The sequence below is a fragment of the Xiphias gladius genome, chromosome 10, assembly GCF_016859285.1.
Source record: "Xiphias gladius isolate SHS-SW01 ecotype Sanya breed wild chromosome 10, ASM1685928v1, whole genome shotgun sequence".
Classification (NCBI taxonomy): Eukaryota; Metazoa; Chordata; class Actinopteri; order Istiophoriformes; family Xiphiidae; genus Xiphias; species Xiphias gladius.
This window is the reverse complement of record NC_053409.1, coordinates 13,495,517-13,512,208: the sequence shown is the minus strand read 5'-3', so window position 1 is coordinate 13,512,208 and position 16,692 is coordinate 13,495,517. Positions and strand designations below refer to the sequence as shown.

General features: G+C 44.9%; 2 protein-coding genes across 2 annotated transcripts in view; one reads left to right on the top strand and one right to left on the bottom strand.

Moving 5' to 3' along the window:
- Positions 1 to 3: 3 nt before the first annotated feature.
- On the top strand, positions 4 to 3,530 carry trmt5 (tRNA methyltransferase 5). The gene is made up of 5 exons (XM_040136784.1): positions 4 to 103; positions 246 to 844; positions 1,796 to 1,920; positions 2,079 to 2,718; positions 3,209 to 3,530. Exons 1-5 carry the CDS (start codon positions 96 to 98, stop codon positions 3,268 to 3,270), a joined length of 1,434 nt encoding a protein of 477 aa, XP_039992718.1. The 5' UTR covers positions 4 to 95; the 3' UTR covers positions 3,271 to 3,530.
- mnat1 (MNAT1 component of CDK activating kinase) overlaps positions 3,502 to 16,692 on the bottom strand; it is a 31,220-nt gene continuing 18,029 nt past the window's right edge. The window contains exons 7-8 of the mRNA XM_040136786.1: positions 15,632 to 15,753; positions 3,502 to 3,815 (exon numbers count right to left, since the gene is read on the bottom strand). Coding sequence (XP_039992720.1) covers positions 3,695 to 3,815; positions 15,632 to 15,753 — 243 coding nt within the window. The 3' untranslated portion in view covers positions 3,502 to 3,694. The remainder of the gene's footprint in view (positions 3,816 to 15,631; positions 15,754 to 16,692) is intronic.

Sequence of the window (16,692 nt, the reverse complement as noted above, 5' to 3'; positions counted from 1 at the left end):
AATCAGGAATCGACTCTCAGCCCGTTTGACCAATCACCAATCAGCTCTGGTCCAACACCGATGACACAGTTCAAACGTGCCTGAGAGAACGGACGATGTTGAGGTTTGAACTTTTGAATGTGACTTTTCTCGATAATAATCGCATAATTATTCCTTTTTAAGCCTTATGTTGCCAGGTTTGAGTTAAAGCTAACACTCGGTTTACAGTTACGATCTGTGATTTCGCTTTTCTGCCTCCGTTTCAGGCTCCTCAGCAGAGTCTTAACATCTGCACACACTCAGAGAAATTTGAAATCTGCTGCTGTACACAGGGGCGTTTGGTCCGCAGCCTCACTGCCAGCTTCAGCCTGTCCTGGCTTTGCTGTGAGGCCCATAATGGAGCCTAAACTGTACCGGCCCCCTCCAGAGGTCCGGGGTATGACCTCTCTGGATAAAGAGGCCTTCACACAGACCATTAGAGTCCCAGCTCTACGGGTGCCCACTGGGGTCTTAAACAAAGTGATAAAGAGCTTGAGAAAGTCGACCATCCAGCGCCCAGGGATGCCCAGAGTGGTACAAGATACAGAGGAGAGCGGTGACTTTCGTTTAGTCCTGCTGGACCCTTACAGAGTGTCCTTGAAAAGCTCCTTCTCTGAGGCTGAAGCTGAGGCTCTGAGGTCTTTCGGTGTCGCCGAGGAGCTGCAGTACTATGAGCTGCAGCTGACCTACGACAACCTGAAGAGTGAGGAAGTGCTGGAGGCCGTGCTCCCTCAGGGGCAGGATGTGACCTCTGGGTTCAGCCGGGTGGGACACATCGCACACATGAACCTGAGGGACCACCAGCTCCCGTACAAGAACCTCATAGGTGAGATGCAGATGTTTCAACAGAAGGATTTTGGTGCAAAGTAACGTACAGATGGGTGACGCATTAAAATAAGGTGTTGGGTTCAGCACCCCTTGGCAAAGACTCTCCAAGTCTCTCAACTCTACCGGAGGGATGAGCATCATTTCCAAAGGACATTTCCTTATTTGAAGGCCACAGCATATGATTTACGTCATTTTCATACTGATCAAAACATTTGGTGATCCTTGTTCTGCCCCTCCTCTCACTTATTCATCCATGTTAATATGAAGAATACAAACATATGATATCATCATATGAGTATGCTTCTGCAAAGGATATTGTCATGCAAGATCGAATAGTTTAAGGTAATTGGAATGGATAATGTTTTGATCTCATGTCCAACTTATTCTTTGCAGTTTTTTTCCTCTGTGTTTTGTGCAGATTCTTTGCTTTTTCTTAAATGATTAACACCCACAATTGCAACTTTTATTTTCATGTGAGCAACCATTTCCTAAAAGTTAGCAAAGCTGACAGTTTTTTAAGTGGCTCCCAGGCAAAGCTCATGTAATGTCTTACTTGGTTTGGGATGATTTGATTAACTGCAAGTTCGCTCAGGGATACGCACCCCTAAAGCAGTGTATCACCTGAAATAATAAGGGCCTTAAAAAGCAACTGAACTCCCTGTTTTAGCCTGAAAAACGCTGTCTCACATATAACACTTTGTATCAGCTATCAGAAAAGTTTGGGATTTCCATTTGATATATTTAGAACTGTGGCTGTATTTAATGCTATTATAAATAAACATAGATATTTAAGCCTAAAAATAATTCAGAATATTAAGATTATTTTTGAATGATATATTTCTGAATTCCTAAATCAAGCCATAACTCAAGACAACCATAGTCAATAAGCATATACCAAGTCTAGGGAGTTAAATTCATTGCCACAACCTGTCTGCTGCTTCAATTGTAGGTCAAGTTATCATGGAAAAAAACCCTGGTGTTACCTGTGTGGTCAATAAAACAAACATCATCGACTCAACTTACCGCAACTTTAAGATGGAGGTGCTAGCTGGAGAGGAGAACATGGTCGCCAAAGTAAGTTATAGTACAAATATGCAATAATCTCATGTTAATGATACACACATACAGTATGTACATAGCATTGCCCAATTCAGTTATTCTTAAATATATTCAGAACATCCACAGAGTTTTGGAGAGGCCTCTAATGCTCATCATTTATCTGTGTGTTGCAGGTGAAAGAAAACGGGGTGACATATGAGTTTGACTTTTCTCGTGTGTACTGGAACCCCCGGCTGAGCACAGAGCACCAGCGTGTGGTGCAGCTTGTCAAATTAGGTGACACTGTGTTTGATGTGTTTGCCGGTGTTGGACCATTCGCCATCCCCGCTGCCCGCTCGGGTGCCAAGGTGTTAGCCAATGATCTCAACCCAGAGTCCTACAAATGGCTGCAGCACAACTGCAAGCTCAACAAGGTGGAGAGCAAAGTCCAAACGTTTAACCTGGACGGCAGGGCGTTCATCCAGGGACCTATGAAGCAGGAGCTGCCTGCGCTGCTGAAGGGAAAAGCCAATGTTCATGTGGTGATGAACCTGCCTGCCTTGGCTCTGGAGTTTCTTGATGCTTTCAGAGGCCTCCTGCACCAGGAGCCTTGCTGTGATGAGAACTTGCCCACAGTGTACTGCTACGGCTTCTCTAAAGACGACGACCCTGACACAGACGTGGTGAAGAGGGCGTCCCGCAGCCTCAGGTTCCCCCTGGAGAACAGATGCTCGGTGCACTTTGTGCGTAATGTAGCACCCAACAAAGATATGATGTGTGTGAGATTCACACTCCCTAAAGAGGTCCTCTTCAGCAGCAATCATGAACAGACAGGTGAGAATCAATTAACGAAACAGTGAGGAATTCAGTAATAACCTGATAATGACTTCAGTATGAAAACCAAACATTCAAATGTGAACATTTATACCATTTATAGTAGACAGCCACAGAGCCAGTTGGTGCTCTTTGGACACAGAAGGTGAGGAGGAAGCTCTGAGCTCTGTAAACCCTCTGTAGTCGGACAAAACAAAACAAAACAATTAAATTGAATATCTCACCTTCAGATCTGGGATAATAAATAAACTTTTTCACTGACATCTTACTATAATGTTTTCCAATAATCAGCAGATTAACCTACAATGAAAATAATCATTAGTTGCATCACTCATTTAGATGCTGTCGTTCTGTCGTTATTTGACTGTTTGTGCTGTGTGTATGTTTTAGTGTACTGCCACATAGGCCAAAGACTATTTTCCAACTGAGTGGACAATAAAGTTTTATTCTTTTCTTTTCACCTCTGAATGTTTGTTTTGTGTATCCACAGAGCCTTCAGAAGAACCAGCCCCAAAGAGACAGAAGTGTGAAGAAACTAAAGATTCAACATAATAAATCATCAAGGAAACATTTGAGTTGTGAATTTTTTTTGTTTTTAAATGAAAAAGTGAAAGTTTAATTTTCGCATCTGTTACAGATGTTGAAGCATCTTGTCATCAGAAGTCACGTCCCAGCTTCGGTTCAATACTTTACCCCCCTTTTTTTCATACCAGAATGTATTAGATATGTACGTCCTGAGTTGTTTCAGTTTTAAATCAATCTGTAAAATGATGGACAGACACCCAATGTTCTTTGTGATTTATTTAAATATAAAATTAACACAAAATATAAAATGTCATATAAACCTTTAACAAAAATGAGTGAGATCACTACCCACCACAGCAGCTCTCCATAGTGGTAGCAGGGCAGTATTTATTGTCCATTCAGTCACATTTCTATCCAGTAGCTGTTGTTAATCTTTGAGCTCTGTATGGGTTTAGCTTTTTGGAGGGAACAGCCCACTGAAAGCATCCTGAATGGCTCGCTGACACGCCAAAGCCGAGGTGTATCCTCCAGCTGTGTCCTGAGGCATGGCAGCCCGCACGTGGTTCAGATACCTGAGAACACACAGAGAGCCGTCGTCAGTAGCAGGAGCGGGGTATTTTGTAAATAATGTGACTGACTGGCAGCCCGAGAGCTGGTTTCAAAAAGTAGTTCCTGTGAGTGTAACTTGAAGGTAAGTTTTTTTTTATTCATTGAATCCACACTTGTTTTTTCTGGCTCTCCAGGACCCTTTGGCCATTTGATGAGATCAACAAAGACAAACGTACCCATAACCTAACACTGGAACACCTTGTGCCTAAAAACCTCTCCAACATGGCTCTATTAAAGTATTATAGGTGTCTTTTATTTTTTAAGTGCTTACAGATGTATCCTGCCAAACCCTATTTTCAGGTTCTTGGGCAAAGCCAAAAGTCAGCTGGCACAAAGGCAGAAAGACAGTCGAGCTATTAATTTAGTTTCCACATCTTGTCCTCACAGTGATAGATGCCCCTGTACTTATGAGTGTGTGTGTGTGTTTTTTTTTGTTTTTTTTCTTGCAGGGGGGGATTGACCTATGTCCCCACCCACTCTAATCCTTCCTCTGCTGTTTTGTGCTATCAAGAAGTCATTGGGGGAGAAGGAGAGAAACCTCCACACATGTTCTATACTGCTTTCTTGTAGCATTTGACTACAAAGCTAAAAAAGCAAAGTCCTCCAACAACTGAGACAACACGTAGCCTTGCCCGTCAATACTGCCTCCCACCTACAATCCCCCCACACTCCCCTACCCTGCAGAAATCATAGTCCTGGCAGAGAGGTCTAAAGCCCTCACACGAGTCTGGCTTCGTGGCCCTTGTTCCTATGAGCCCGGGGAAACTTCAAAGTGAAACGGGAATCAAGAGCACAGACAGCCCTCTGTGATTTCTGTGCCCATTCAAGCTGCTTTACAGAGTAACATAACACCTGTCGGGAGGCTCAGAGTGGGATAGTTGAGGTGTGTGTGTGTGTGTGTGTGTGTGTGTGTGTGTGTGTGTGTGTGTGTGTGTGTGTGTGTGAGAGTGTGAATGAAAGATGGACAGGGAGAAAAAGGTGTCGGTGAGACTGCATGCTGAACAGATCATATTTTTGCTTTGGTGTGTCATGATTCTTCGAGGTGCTTTGGTAACTTCCTTGTAACACTATAAAACCTTGACTGTAAAATAAAGTTGAAACATATTTGCTGGCATGACTGCAAAATAAATACAGAGTCAAACATTCATGAATATTACGCGCACGGGATGACCTTGTCATGTCTGATAATAGACAGTGGAAAGTGAGAAGAGCAGGGATAGATGTCAGGCAGGTCTCGCACACAAAGACCACTCATCACCCACTAGAGAAACAACACACAAGTTCAAAACAGGAGCCCCAGTGATTAATAATAACTTCATTAGGCCCAAGCTGCTGTAGCCTGTCCTTCAGAGCACTTGAGGGAGATCTTCTCATATGGCTTCCTGCATCAGATGAGTGCTATCTATTGATTATATTGTACTGGGCCTTTTTAATGGTGAAAAAAGTGGGCTATTTACAGCCCGGCTAAGTCTGCTCTTCCTGCTAATCTAATCCCCAAGCTACTCATGTGGTCATTCCTTCCAAGAAAGCTGAGAGCTCTGTGTAACTTTATACCTGCCTGCCCCTAAGGAGAGAGAGAGCAAGACAGCAAAAAGAGAACATGAAGGAGAGGGAGAGGGAGGAAGAGGTGGAGGGGTGGGAAGTAGAAAGAGGAGGGAGGATATGAGGTGAAATCACCTTTGGGTATCAGCATCACAAACCCTCTTCTCTTAAACCAACCCTGTCTGCCCCCTGCTCACCCCTAACACTTGAGGTTAGTTCAGTTCTGCTCCATTAACTCAGCGGCTGTATCCGCATCTTCCCGTAAAGGCCAGCCACGTACATGTAGGTACACATTACCGGCTATAGATGTCCGTGAAGCTGAAAGATAAACGCGACTCTTTTCACATGACTGTACTTGACAATGCTGACAAATTAGGAGCAGACTGACAATAGCTAAGACATGCAACTACAAGAAATGCATTAAAAATGTGCAGCGCACTTGCTTACAAAAACAGGCAGGCTCTTTACGCTGCCTTCAATTGTACAAGGAGATACAACACACACACACACAATATCTCTCTGAAACAGACGCTTGGAGCCCCTCTGATGCTACTGTTTCACTGTGTGCACTAACACTCTCCACACCCTCCCACCCCATCAACCCCCCGTACCCCCTCTCTCCCTTTCTCCCTTTCTCTCTGAGGACTGGACTGCCTTTTGTTCGCAGGGCCCTGAAACCCAAGCCGTTTCGGCCGGTAACATCTTTCACTCTCCGGCCCCACTGGAGCATTAGCTGCAACTTGATATGGGTCTTTTCAAAGCCTTGTATTATTGGGTAAATATGGGTCACTTTGGACTAGCCCACTCTGTCGCTTGGGGGGAGCGGGAAAAGACGAGTGCAGTGATGAAGACAACCGAATGACACAGTATGACAGTGTGCGTGTCAGACTGAAATTGCCACAAAGGGGAATGACAGGGGTTTTCCATTAGTACACACACTCAAAGTAATGATATATGTTTAACCAGCTTTTTCTCAGATGAATCTTTCTTCCCTTGCTGTAAACAATGGCCATGAATTTCTGTAATAGTTCTTTGGAATCAACAGCAGCATGAGTGTTACATTCTCAAAAGCATAATAGATGATAAAGTGCTTTCATTATTTTTCAACCTCTACTCATACCATCTGCTATTACCCCTCTCTTTCAAAAAAAAAACAACTAAAAAACACGTGCAGTTGGATCAAAACTGTTCAGAACTAACAGCAGTTTTCCACTTGGGTCTGGAACTCTTAATACCTGGGCAATGTCTCCTGCTAATGCTAATAATGGTCAAAGATTTTCCTGACAGGACACTGAAAGTATTCCCCGCTCCCGCTGCCTGGAAAACACCACAGAGCCCCATCTCTAATTCAAAGTGAAAAGATAAGTGGCGAAATGTTCCGGCTGGTTCTGTGTGATTTCCAGCTGAGAATGTTTGGATGGGCGATGCTGATGTGGAATGGAGGGTGTTTGGCTTCTTCAGGGAAATAGCTGCAAGGCTTGGAGTCCGGAGGGAAAACAGTAGATATCAGACGAAGGTGCAGGCTGTGTTGGGCCTCTTGTCTAGACTCCACGTATTGGCTGGAATTGGATTAAGAAGAGCTGTGGAGGCCCCGGCTTGATGGAAAAGAAAAGAGGCCTGTAATGCTACAATGGCTATTTCAGCAAGCAGACACTTAATCAGCATTCAAACCGCAGAGAAGACGCACAAGACAATGGAGCAATCTGAATCAGTCTTAAACAATGGTCACTGAGAATTTCTGTATGTGGTTTGGCTGCTTTCATACATGAAGACTACATTCCTGTTCAGCATACAGCAAGATCAAAGAAGCTAAACTGGCTCCTTCAATGGAAAAGATAATTTGAGGCAATATCTGAATGAATGGGATTTTCTGAGAGAATCCATTAATTGGAAATGCCTCTTACATTTTTCCTTCAAAACCTCTGGAAAAACTTGAGACCAGACTTCAGCTTAGCACCTGTCTGCTTTCACAGAGCCCTCACTGATCCTGGATCGGCATTTGTTTTTACAGAACAAATGATCAGAGGCTTTTTGGATTCAGCTTGTCGTCAGCATGATTCATGACCCAAACCGGGTACTCCGACTTTCAGGCAGTTCAATCAATAAATCTTTCCCTACCTGCTCCAAGGAATGGAGCCTCGTTAGCTAAGTTTATTAAAGCAGAGGAGCTTGGACTGGTGTGTTGAGTGTGCAAAGAGTGCAGCTAACAGGCATTGAGCAGGGTTAATATCTGAACAGAGGCTCAAAGGCCAGTCATGAGGCTGCTGGGTGGCAGAGTGAATGTCCGGAAGTCTTCCTTTAGCGCTCTGCTCCAGCAGTGGTTAAGGATTCCTGGCCTGGGAATGATGTGGGCTTGGGGGGGGGGGGCACACACCTGCCAGATGATTTGTCATTATAGAGGGGTCAGCACTCAGCTGTCACCCCCTAATCACCCATCCTACCCCTTAAGTCACCCCCCGTTCACCCCCCAAACTCCACTCCAGTCCTCCAAAAACACCCCCTGCATTCCTCAAGCAGCTCCGGTTTCACTCACAGCACTTCTGCCCCATCTGCCCCTCCTTTCCTAAACTCTACCCTGAGAGAAAATGTACCCCTGTGAGAGAAACAGCACACTGAACGCATTGTGTGGATGTGCAATGTGTGCTTACACCCCCATGTGTGTGTCTACACAATTCACATGTGTGTGAATACATGTTTATCTAAGGACAGAGTGTTTATATCGATACCAACGGCGAACTGATGGAGCAGAATTTTACCAGTGGAGAATGTGTGAATTGGTCCAGGCTACAGTCCAGAAACAAAACCCCCGCAGACAAGCCAAACACAGAGGACTCTCACAGGTATAGTATATCTGTCAACAGTGGTCTTTCTTCACCATGGGTCATAGGTCACACTCTTTTCCACTGAATGCAGCTTCCTCTGGGACGTGCGAGTGTGAGACAGATCCTCAGCCATTAGCCTACCCACTGTCCACCAGATTATGTCAAGTTGTACTGTGGAGAGGGGTTCAGCGCAGTTACATCATATCCTCACGAGCCTACAGACCCCTTATCTGTTATCATGTGTCTTATCATCACCACCGACGGGCTGAGTCTGCCTCCCTGCATCCCAAAAGAGGACAGGGAGGTGGGTATCGCTAACACTTAGTAAAGGGGAGAACATGTTTAGAGTGTTAACAGAAGCCTTGGGTGACACTTGACATTAGACACTTATAGAAATATATTCTCATGTAGAGTGACTGATGATCTGTAAGTTGTCCTGAAGAAGGCAGCTTTTCGGTATCAGTGATAATGACTGAGACATATGCTTGTTTTGTGTTTCTGAAACACAGCATTGTAGAAGTGCCTATGATAAGGGCTTGTTGTGCTACTTGCGGCTAAATTCAACCGCTTCCTGCTCCAAGTGTCACCTGTCAATACTCATCCAGACTTAGCTTGTCTCTTAGTCGTCCTGCACCTCCACTGTCTAACCTGATGGGGGCAGTAGAGGCTGGCTGACTGGCTCAGCCACTGGCTTCACACCTAACCCCAGCAGCCTAGGGGCTTGGAGAGGCATCACACACCCAGCTAGTCACTTGATATACACAGAGCATCTTTCTTTCGTCTCCTGAGCTGCCACTTGATAACTCTGCCCCCTGGAGAGTTTAGAGGAAGGAGGAGGGATGCAAACTGGGTTGGAGAGGGAGGATAATGACATGACATCAGTGTCATCATTAACCAAATGGGGCCGTAAACAGTGGAAGGACATATGCTGTCCAGTGAATGGCTGCTAGCACAAGGCACGCCCATACACAGAAAAGGAGCATTGAAAGTTAAATGTAACATTCTGGGAATAGAGCACCGATACAGAGAGGAAGAATAGAGATTTCCCAGGGGGGATTCGCCACCAAAGCTATCAGTTACTGGTGCACCTCAAGCGCTGGGGAGAGGCAAAGAGGATTTCAATTGGGGAGAAAGATGGGAAAAGAGCACATAAGGGGGGTGGAGGAAAACAAAAAGGCAGGGAAAGGTACAGCAGGGGGACTGTGAAAATTCATAAATCATAGTGGAGAAGTACCTTGTTCCATGAGGTGTGTGCATGGCAGGTCCACACAGCCAAGCTCCACATGACAGGAGTTTGTTTTCTTTCTCCCGCTCTTAAGAGGGGAAAATGAGCCAGCTAATCCCCCTGTACATTGACAGGCCCTTTGCCCCGGGGGTGAAGAGCAGGGGAGAGGCACAGAGTCCCAGTCTGTTTCTGTTTGTGTGAAACACGCACACAAACTCAGTTTGTGTGTATGCATAGTTATGAGCACCATCAGGCTCAAAATCAGAGCATGCAACCCCAGACAGTGTGCGGCTGCTACGCAAACCTCTACACAGATCAGTGTGTGTTAAAATAGTCAGGAGACATCACCTCACCCTTCGCTGGCTGTTGACCCTGCCGCCTCTAGGCTGTGACACAAATAAACCTGGAGGCAGGAGAGCCTGTTATCCTCGGAGTTCCCTGCTAGCTGGTGTCGCCTTCACTGGCAATAGCCTGGTTTAGCCTGACCTGAGTTCATCTCAGGAGGAGACTGCTGGGCTGTCTGGCACACAGCCCACAGAGGAAAACAATAACACTAAAAGCAGACCTCTTTCAAATGACCAGAATACACACAAGACAAATGTACCTCCTGCTCCGTCATTCTGCAATGCTCCTTCTGTTTCCACCCGCTCTTTGAGTCAGAAAATGAATCATCCACAAGTAAAACGCCTCTAGTCAACTACAGTGTGTGCTTATTTTGACTCATGCTTCAAAAAAGGATCAATATTTGCACATATCTATGGGAGGGAAAACAATAGTGATCTGGCCTCCACCAGCTCTGTCTGTTAATGGTCTGTTTACTGAGACAGACGGGATAATGGCCTGGGTGGGGGCTGGAGGACGATAGCCACGCTCCACTCTATTTCTGATCTAGTTAGTAACGAGGAAAGAAAGCATCTTCTGTACAAGAAGCTGAGTACCAAAGCAAGGCGGTGGCTATATGCTGTGAATGAAGATGGGGCATCCTGTTGACACAGACAAGTTTGCAAGTCAAATAGCTGGACTCCAGAATTTCACATTGCCTGCTCTCTCTTTTGGCTATGCAAATTTTAAATCTGTGAGCCCCACGGCTGCAGTAAAACTTTCAGATCTAAGCTATGGAAACACTTAAATGGCCAGACAAGCACTGCACTGAAGTCTACAGTTACTGGCTATGTTGGCCCTAGAAAAACAAGACACTGCCACGCGCAATGATTGTGTAGAGTGGAAGAATGGAGAATATCAGATATCTGGGAAACAAAGTTGAGATTTAGGTCTTGGTTGTGGTGACAACCCCCAAAGTATTTGAGGGAAAGCCTTATTGATATGCAATAGCCATTAAACCATTCCCCATAAATGGTACTATTTGGCAACAATACAGAATATTTTAATTGGCTGAATCAGAACAAAATATGTGCCTTGAGAAATTATCTAATACTAGTAAAAGTAGATCAAAGACCACTGCTCTTGAGGGAGTTCATCTGAGGTCATGTTAACCGGCGCCTCAGTCTCTAGCTCATAACTTAAGCATCAAAGCTGTATTTGTGTGAGAGAGAGTGCGTGACTGCATGACTATTTGAGGCACAGAATACGAGACCCGTCTCTCTAAGGTGCCATCACTCTGCTCCCGTCAGTCTCAGCACTCTGACGTCTCGGTGCTACACCTCAGGTCCCCCGCGGTCAGTGACCTCTGACCCCACCCCCCATCTCAGTCCCTTGCAGGCCCGTCAAGTCCATCAGATGGATATGTACCCTGCAGGGATCAGAGAACCTGGAATACATGGAAAAGCTATTCATGGCCGTTTCTAGAGATTCCTCTAGAGCGGCTGTCCTCTGTGTGCCTAGTGAAAAAGAAGAATATCATGGCTGACTTGCACTTTCATCACAGAGTGAGAGGGGAAAACAGGGGAAGGAAAGAATGATTTGTATGCAATTTAAACCTCATATACTCTAATTTAGTGATGGCAGAAATGGATTCAAGAGTACTCTATGGACCATGTTTAGTGGTCCTGCTGACTATCAGAGCCAAATCCAGGGTCACTGGTAGTGCTCTTGGCCGGCTAGGCCAGAGCTGGAAAGATGGAGAGCTGAGACCTGGAGTCAGGCCAACCCGGCAGGGAGAGGCTAGCAGAGCCGGCTGCCAGGAACTGAGGGCTGTGATGGCACCACTGACTATTCTGGATGTCTCCATCCCACCAAAGCACTTAACATGCAGTATAAGCCAAGACACAAACAAACAAACAAACAAACAGATACACACACCATTCACATAAACACGCAGACGCCAAGGGATGCTTGGAAAGCCAAAGAACACAGGCAGGAGGAGAGCATCACTCAAAGAGCCATTAACCCCTGGCTCCCAACCAGAACAGTGTGGAGGCGTCCTTTAAGTACACGTTAAGCATAGCTACTCTATGTGTGTGAGCACAAGTGATTTATGCATTACTTCTGTGAGTCCATGTGTTTGTACTATGTCCATAAAAAGATTGGGTCATTTTAAATGAAGACTTGGGGGCAGTTTCCAGGAGAAGAGAACGACCGGTTTTCCTCTGTGTTCATGAAATTAGGTCACAGCAAACTGCCTATTGCTATTTAACCCTTCAGCTAGGCTGTTTTGGTGAGACCAAGTGCTCTGAGGACTACTTCCTTGTGCAGAGAAGTGCATCCCCAGGAGAGGGGCTCCAGACTAAACACTCTGCTCATTCAGCTGCTCCCCTTCACCCCACCGACAAGAGACGGATGCGTGACAAGCGCTCCCAACATAAAACCTCACTTTTTCCACCAATTATAGAAAGCAATGTGGAGTGGGGAAGGAGGCAAAATTTCAAAATATTATACACACTGGCATTTGGCGAAGTGCATTAAGCAACCTCTGTCAGAGAGAGATGGACTAATTTCAGGGCGACCTGTGCCAACACAAACAACTATTCTGGCTAGCTTTCATTGTCAGCACTTGAGGTTTGAGTCGAATTTTTCAACGCTCCGCAGCCAATTTCTCTTTCCCCTATTTTTCCCCCCATATGATTTGTCCTTGTCCAAGATCCCAGTTAGTCTTTCATCGCCTACACAGTCAGAGCTCAAAAAGTATTCTTATAGAGAACAAACTCAGACCCAGAAACTCATCTGCACACACAAAAACCAAAATAGAACGTACATTTTTCTTTCAGGTCAGCATGTGTCTACATGAGCTCATGTACATAAACCGACTAATTTTAACTATAATGCAGGCATGACTTCACTGGTGCAGTGTACTTTGATGTATGGAAGTGCTTCCATTTTTTATTTCCATCAGCAGGCCCAGGGTCGGCGAGAGGAGGTGAAAGTTAAAACAGCTACCGCTTCAGTCTCTGGCTGCTGTGTGTTGGGATTCATATCACAGCCATGTCAACATAAACATCATGTGGTTCTGTTTGTGTCTCCAAAGCAGTATTTACTTCTACTTTGATTTTGTTTATTAAAGGCTTTTATTGTACAACATAAAAGCAAAGAGCCATGGCAGGACATTTGGCGTATGGGCTGTGGTGTTACATTCATAGTCTGCTCATAATTCTTGCGGCTCACGCATGGTCCTGGGTATGTGCCAGTCAATGAGATGGACAGCACTATACTGCCATTATAGAAACCTCACACAGTTGGGGTCCTATCCTCTGTGGCAAATCATACGCACCTATGCACATCAGGGAGGAGCATTTAGTTATGTGTGTGTGTGTGTGTGTGTGTGAAGGGGGGAAGCTGAATGGGTACTTTTGGAGGGCCTGGTTGCCTGAACATGCAGCCTTTACTCTGCTCCAGTATTGAGGCAGCTGTCTTTAATATAAGAGCTCAGCTCAGCTCATATTTATTCAGGTACAGCTGACAGAGAGAGAACGACAGCGAAAGAGGCGTGGCCCTTCTTTTTCCTGGCAGCTGTGCAGCACTCCTGCGGTTTTTTGGGGGGCAAAGGGACAAGGCAAAAAAGACACAGACACTGAGACAGAGAGAGACAAAGAGCGGTTTAGAAGAAAAGAGTGAGTTGAAATAAAAAGCACAGCTCCAGTCAGCCCTGTGTTGACTGGACATCCCGTGCAAGGGACCAGACCCAGAGGCCCCAGGGCCACCAGGGAGGGGGCGTATGAGCTCAACTCTCCAGTCTCACTTGATGGCTGTGTCCAAGACAAATCACCAATGGGGCTGCTGTCACTTTGGGCCTTGACCAAGACAAACAGCCTTGTTTTAAAATAAGTACCTGCCCCCTCACAGCCCCTTTCACCTCATCCACACTCAGGCACATCCGCATCTCCTCACACATTCAAGCATATTCCTTTCACAGGTCATAGGACCGCTGCTGTAGTCTCACTTTTCACCCACTCAACGCAGTCTGTATTCTCTTCTCTGCACACACGCTTGTGAATATTTACCACATCACACAAGTTTTGTTGAGGCAAAAATGCTGAGACTGCAATAACACGGATGAGTGTGAGTGTGTATGACACAAAATGTACAGCAGCTCTAAGAGACACCGTCTGTGCACATGTGTATGTGCAAGCTTGATCATCTGTCTATATGAACTTGGATGCACAAAAAAAACCTCAAACTTAGCTGAATCACAAACTGCCAACTGCACAGAAGTGTCAGCACTGTCCCTTTCTTTTACTTAACAGCACGTTGCATCTTGGGAGTTGTGGTTTGTCTGAACCGGCTTGTCTGTGTCGCTGCCTGTGGCCTGCACCAGTGGGACTGGTGTTCCTGAACGGAACCTCATTTATCTCCGTGGCAGAGCCCTTCCTCTCCAGCATCGGTCTTCCTGGACCCCTGAACTGCTGACACCAGGCCCCCGCCTCCTCTTCCTCCGTCCTCTGAGCTCCAGCATGCAGCAAAAATTGTAAGATGTGTTTCATCTGCATATTGATCAGCTTGGCCAAAAGAAGTAGGACCTCAGCACTTCACTGAATACATAATGTAAATAAGTACCAGTTATCCTGCTTAAACTCTCCTGCAATCCTTTAAGGAAAATGTTTCACCTTAAGTAGGTGCTTTTCCAGATAATTAGTTAAATGTGATTGCACAACAAAAGAAAAATCAAACCTTTTATCTGAAAAATAAAGAATAAACTTGAAAATCCTCATCCTAAACATCCTGACGTTGTGTTCAGATCCGCACATCTTAGCCAAATGAAGGTTACTGTCAGGGTGAAGCAGTGCTGAAAGTCAATGAGCTCACCTAAAAAGAATATGACCCCGTTTTGCTTCTGTCACCCAATAAAAGCAGGCCGGTCTCAGTGTGTGGGCAGGCTTTAGTGCCAGCCAGTTGCAGTGCAGACGGCTGGGCGCTGGGCTGTCTGATGGATAGCTTAAATTCGGTGAGGACTGGACCAATGGCGTCGTGGATTGATTGGCCCAAGGGGGCCGTCGGGGAAAGCACATCCTGTGTGTGTTAATGGACGCTCCTGCAGAGGCACTGTGGCGGCTTGTGGCAGGGTGATGGTTGTTACCCCCCCCCCCTTCTCCCAGCCCTCCTCCCCAGTTAATCAGAGGAGAGTCAAGTGAGAGGAGCCAGGCCTCCCAAGCAGACTGACTTTCTAGCAGCTCTCTAACCTGACATCAAAATCTTTACCATACACTGTAGCTATGTGGAGAATTAAAAAACTCCATGATTCAAGTTTAATCAATGACACTGTATTTAATCCGTCCCATAGTTTCCTATAATTTCCTAAAAATTAACTGATATGGAACTGTAAATTAATAGGAAGGCACCTGGAAATAACTTTTTAATTTGGTACCAATTATAAGGAAAACTGAGGCAGTATTTAGTTGGTATATTTTTAATTCGTTAATTCTAATAAACCGCTAGTATAACCTCAAGAGTGTTCAAGTCAGTGGGCTGCAGGTCAGCTGAACTTTTACTTAATATTTACTTGGATTTAAATGGAGCAGCTCTTTCAAAGAAATTCCAATGAAAATCAACAACTACTTATAAACTTGACAGAGCTAACTAATCTCAACTGTCTCCGGACTTTGTCTCTGTTTTTCTTATATTGTTCTTGGCAACAAATTACATACTTCTCTCCAGGAAACTTCCAAAGAACTTAATGGACATATTATTGGTTATTCCTCAGTAATTAATCTGACAACTGTGCTAATAGCAATGTTAAAAAACGTGTATGGCTTGAAGGAACTACATGTGTCAACAAGATTGTGTGTAAATAAGCTTGTACCCGAGTCTGCCCAGCTGCTCCAATTCCGGTACTGAGGGTCCGTAGGTTTCGACTTGAAGAGGCTTGTAATGGTACAGGACTTCATCTATCTTGGGCACGGCCAGGAGAGACACCGTCTGACGCTAAAAAGAAACACACAACAGAGAGACAACATTCAACACAGAACAATAATCTTTATTGTCTCATTAATTGTTTTCCAAAATAGATTTCTGTTTCATCTTAACTGTCAATTAAACTGCAGCATTAACAACTGCCAGTTCTCGAAAGACTGGTTTGGAAATAGAAGTTTTGACTGACAACATTTTCGCTTTCCCCAGGCACAGCTGGTTTGATGGAGAAACCTAACTGGGACAATGACTGAGCATGTTTTTAGTGGTCAACACACTGTTGGCAACTCAACAACTATTCCTGATGGAAATCAGAACAAGCAGAAATGATCGTTAACATCATACAGAAGAACTGTGGTCGGGTCGATGAGGAAATGTAACTCCTGATAACAGAAAGCAAGTATACTTTGGATCAAAAAATGCAATCGGCTAATTCCATGAAACCACCAAAAGAAAAATCAATTGAAAATGTATAAACAGGGAAGAGAAAGTAAATTATTTAATCAAACTTATATTGGGTAGACTGTATGAGCTGTATGTGTGTAGAAAGTGCTCTATTTGCAGGTTTAGCTGTGACCATTTGCTATTTCCACAGTCTTTCAATGGAATCACCTCAAACCACGTCCATCCAACATGGGTGAATCTGAGTGTCAGTTTTCTGCTTACAATTTTCATCCTGTTGGGTCTCCAAAAGTCATAAGACCTGCAGTGCAAAGAACTGAAAACTGTAGTCTGTTTTCTAAAAACCCTTCGATCCATAATTACTCAAAGTTGAGATTTTAGTCAGGCTTACTCCAGTTCCTAATGCTCTTGACCATGGTGATCGAGTGAGAAATATGATACTTCTTAAGGACACTGTAGAATTGCTCGATTTGCAGCTCTGCCATCAAAAGGGGAATTTCCACACAGCATCAGACCACAATGTTTTCTCCAGCATTAAAGTAATGAGACTCA

Bases quoted from the DNA above. Each gene is read 5' to 3' on its own strand.
- trmt5 (XM_040136784.1), top strand. The intron at 1,921-2,078 runs GTAAGTTATAGT...TGTGTGTTGCAG, and splicing joins AGGAGAACATGGTCGCCAAA to GTGAAAGAAAACGGGGTGAC. The intron at 2,719-3,208 runs GTGAGAATCAAT...GTGTATCCACAG, and splicing joins CAGCAATCATGAACAGACAG to AGCCTTCAGAAGAACCAGCC.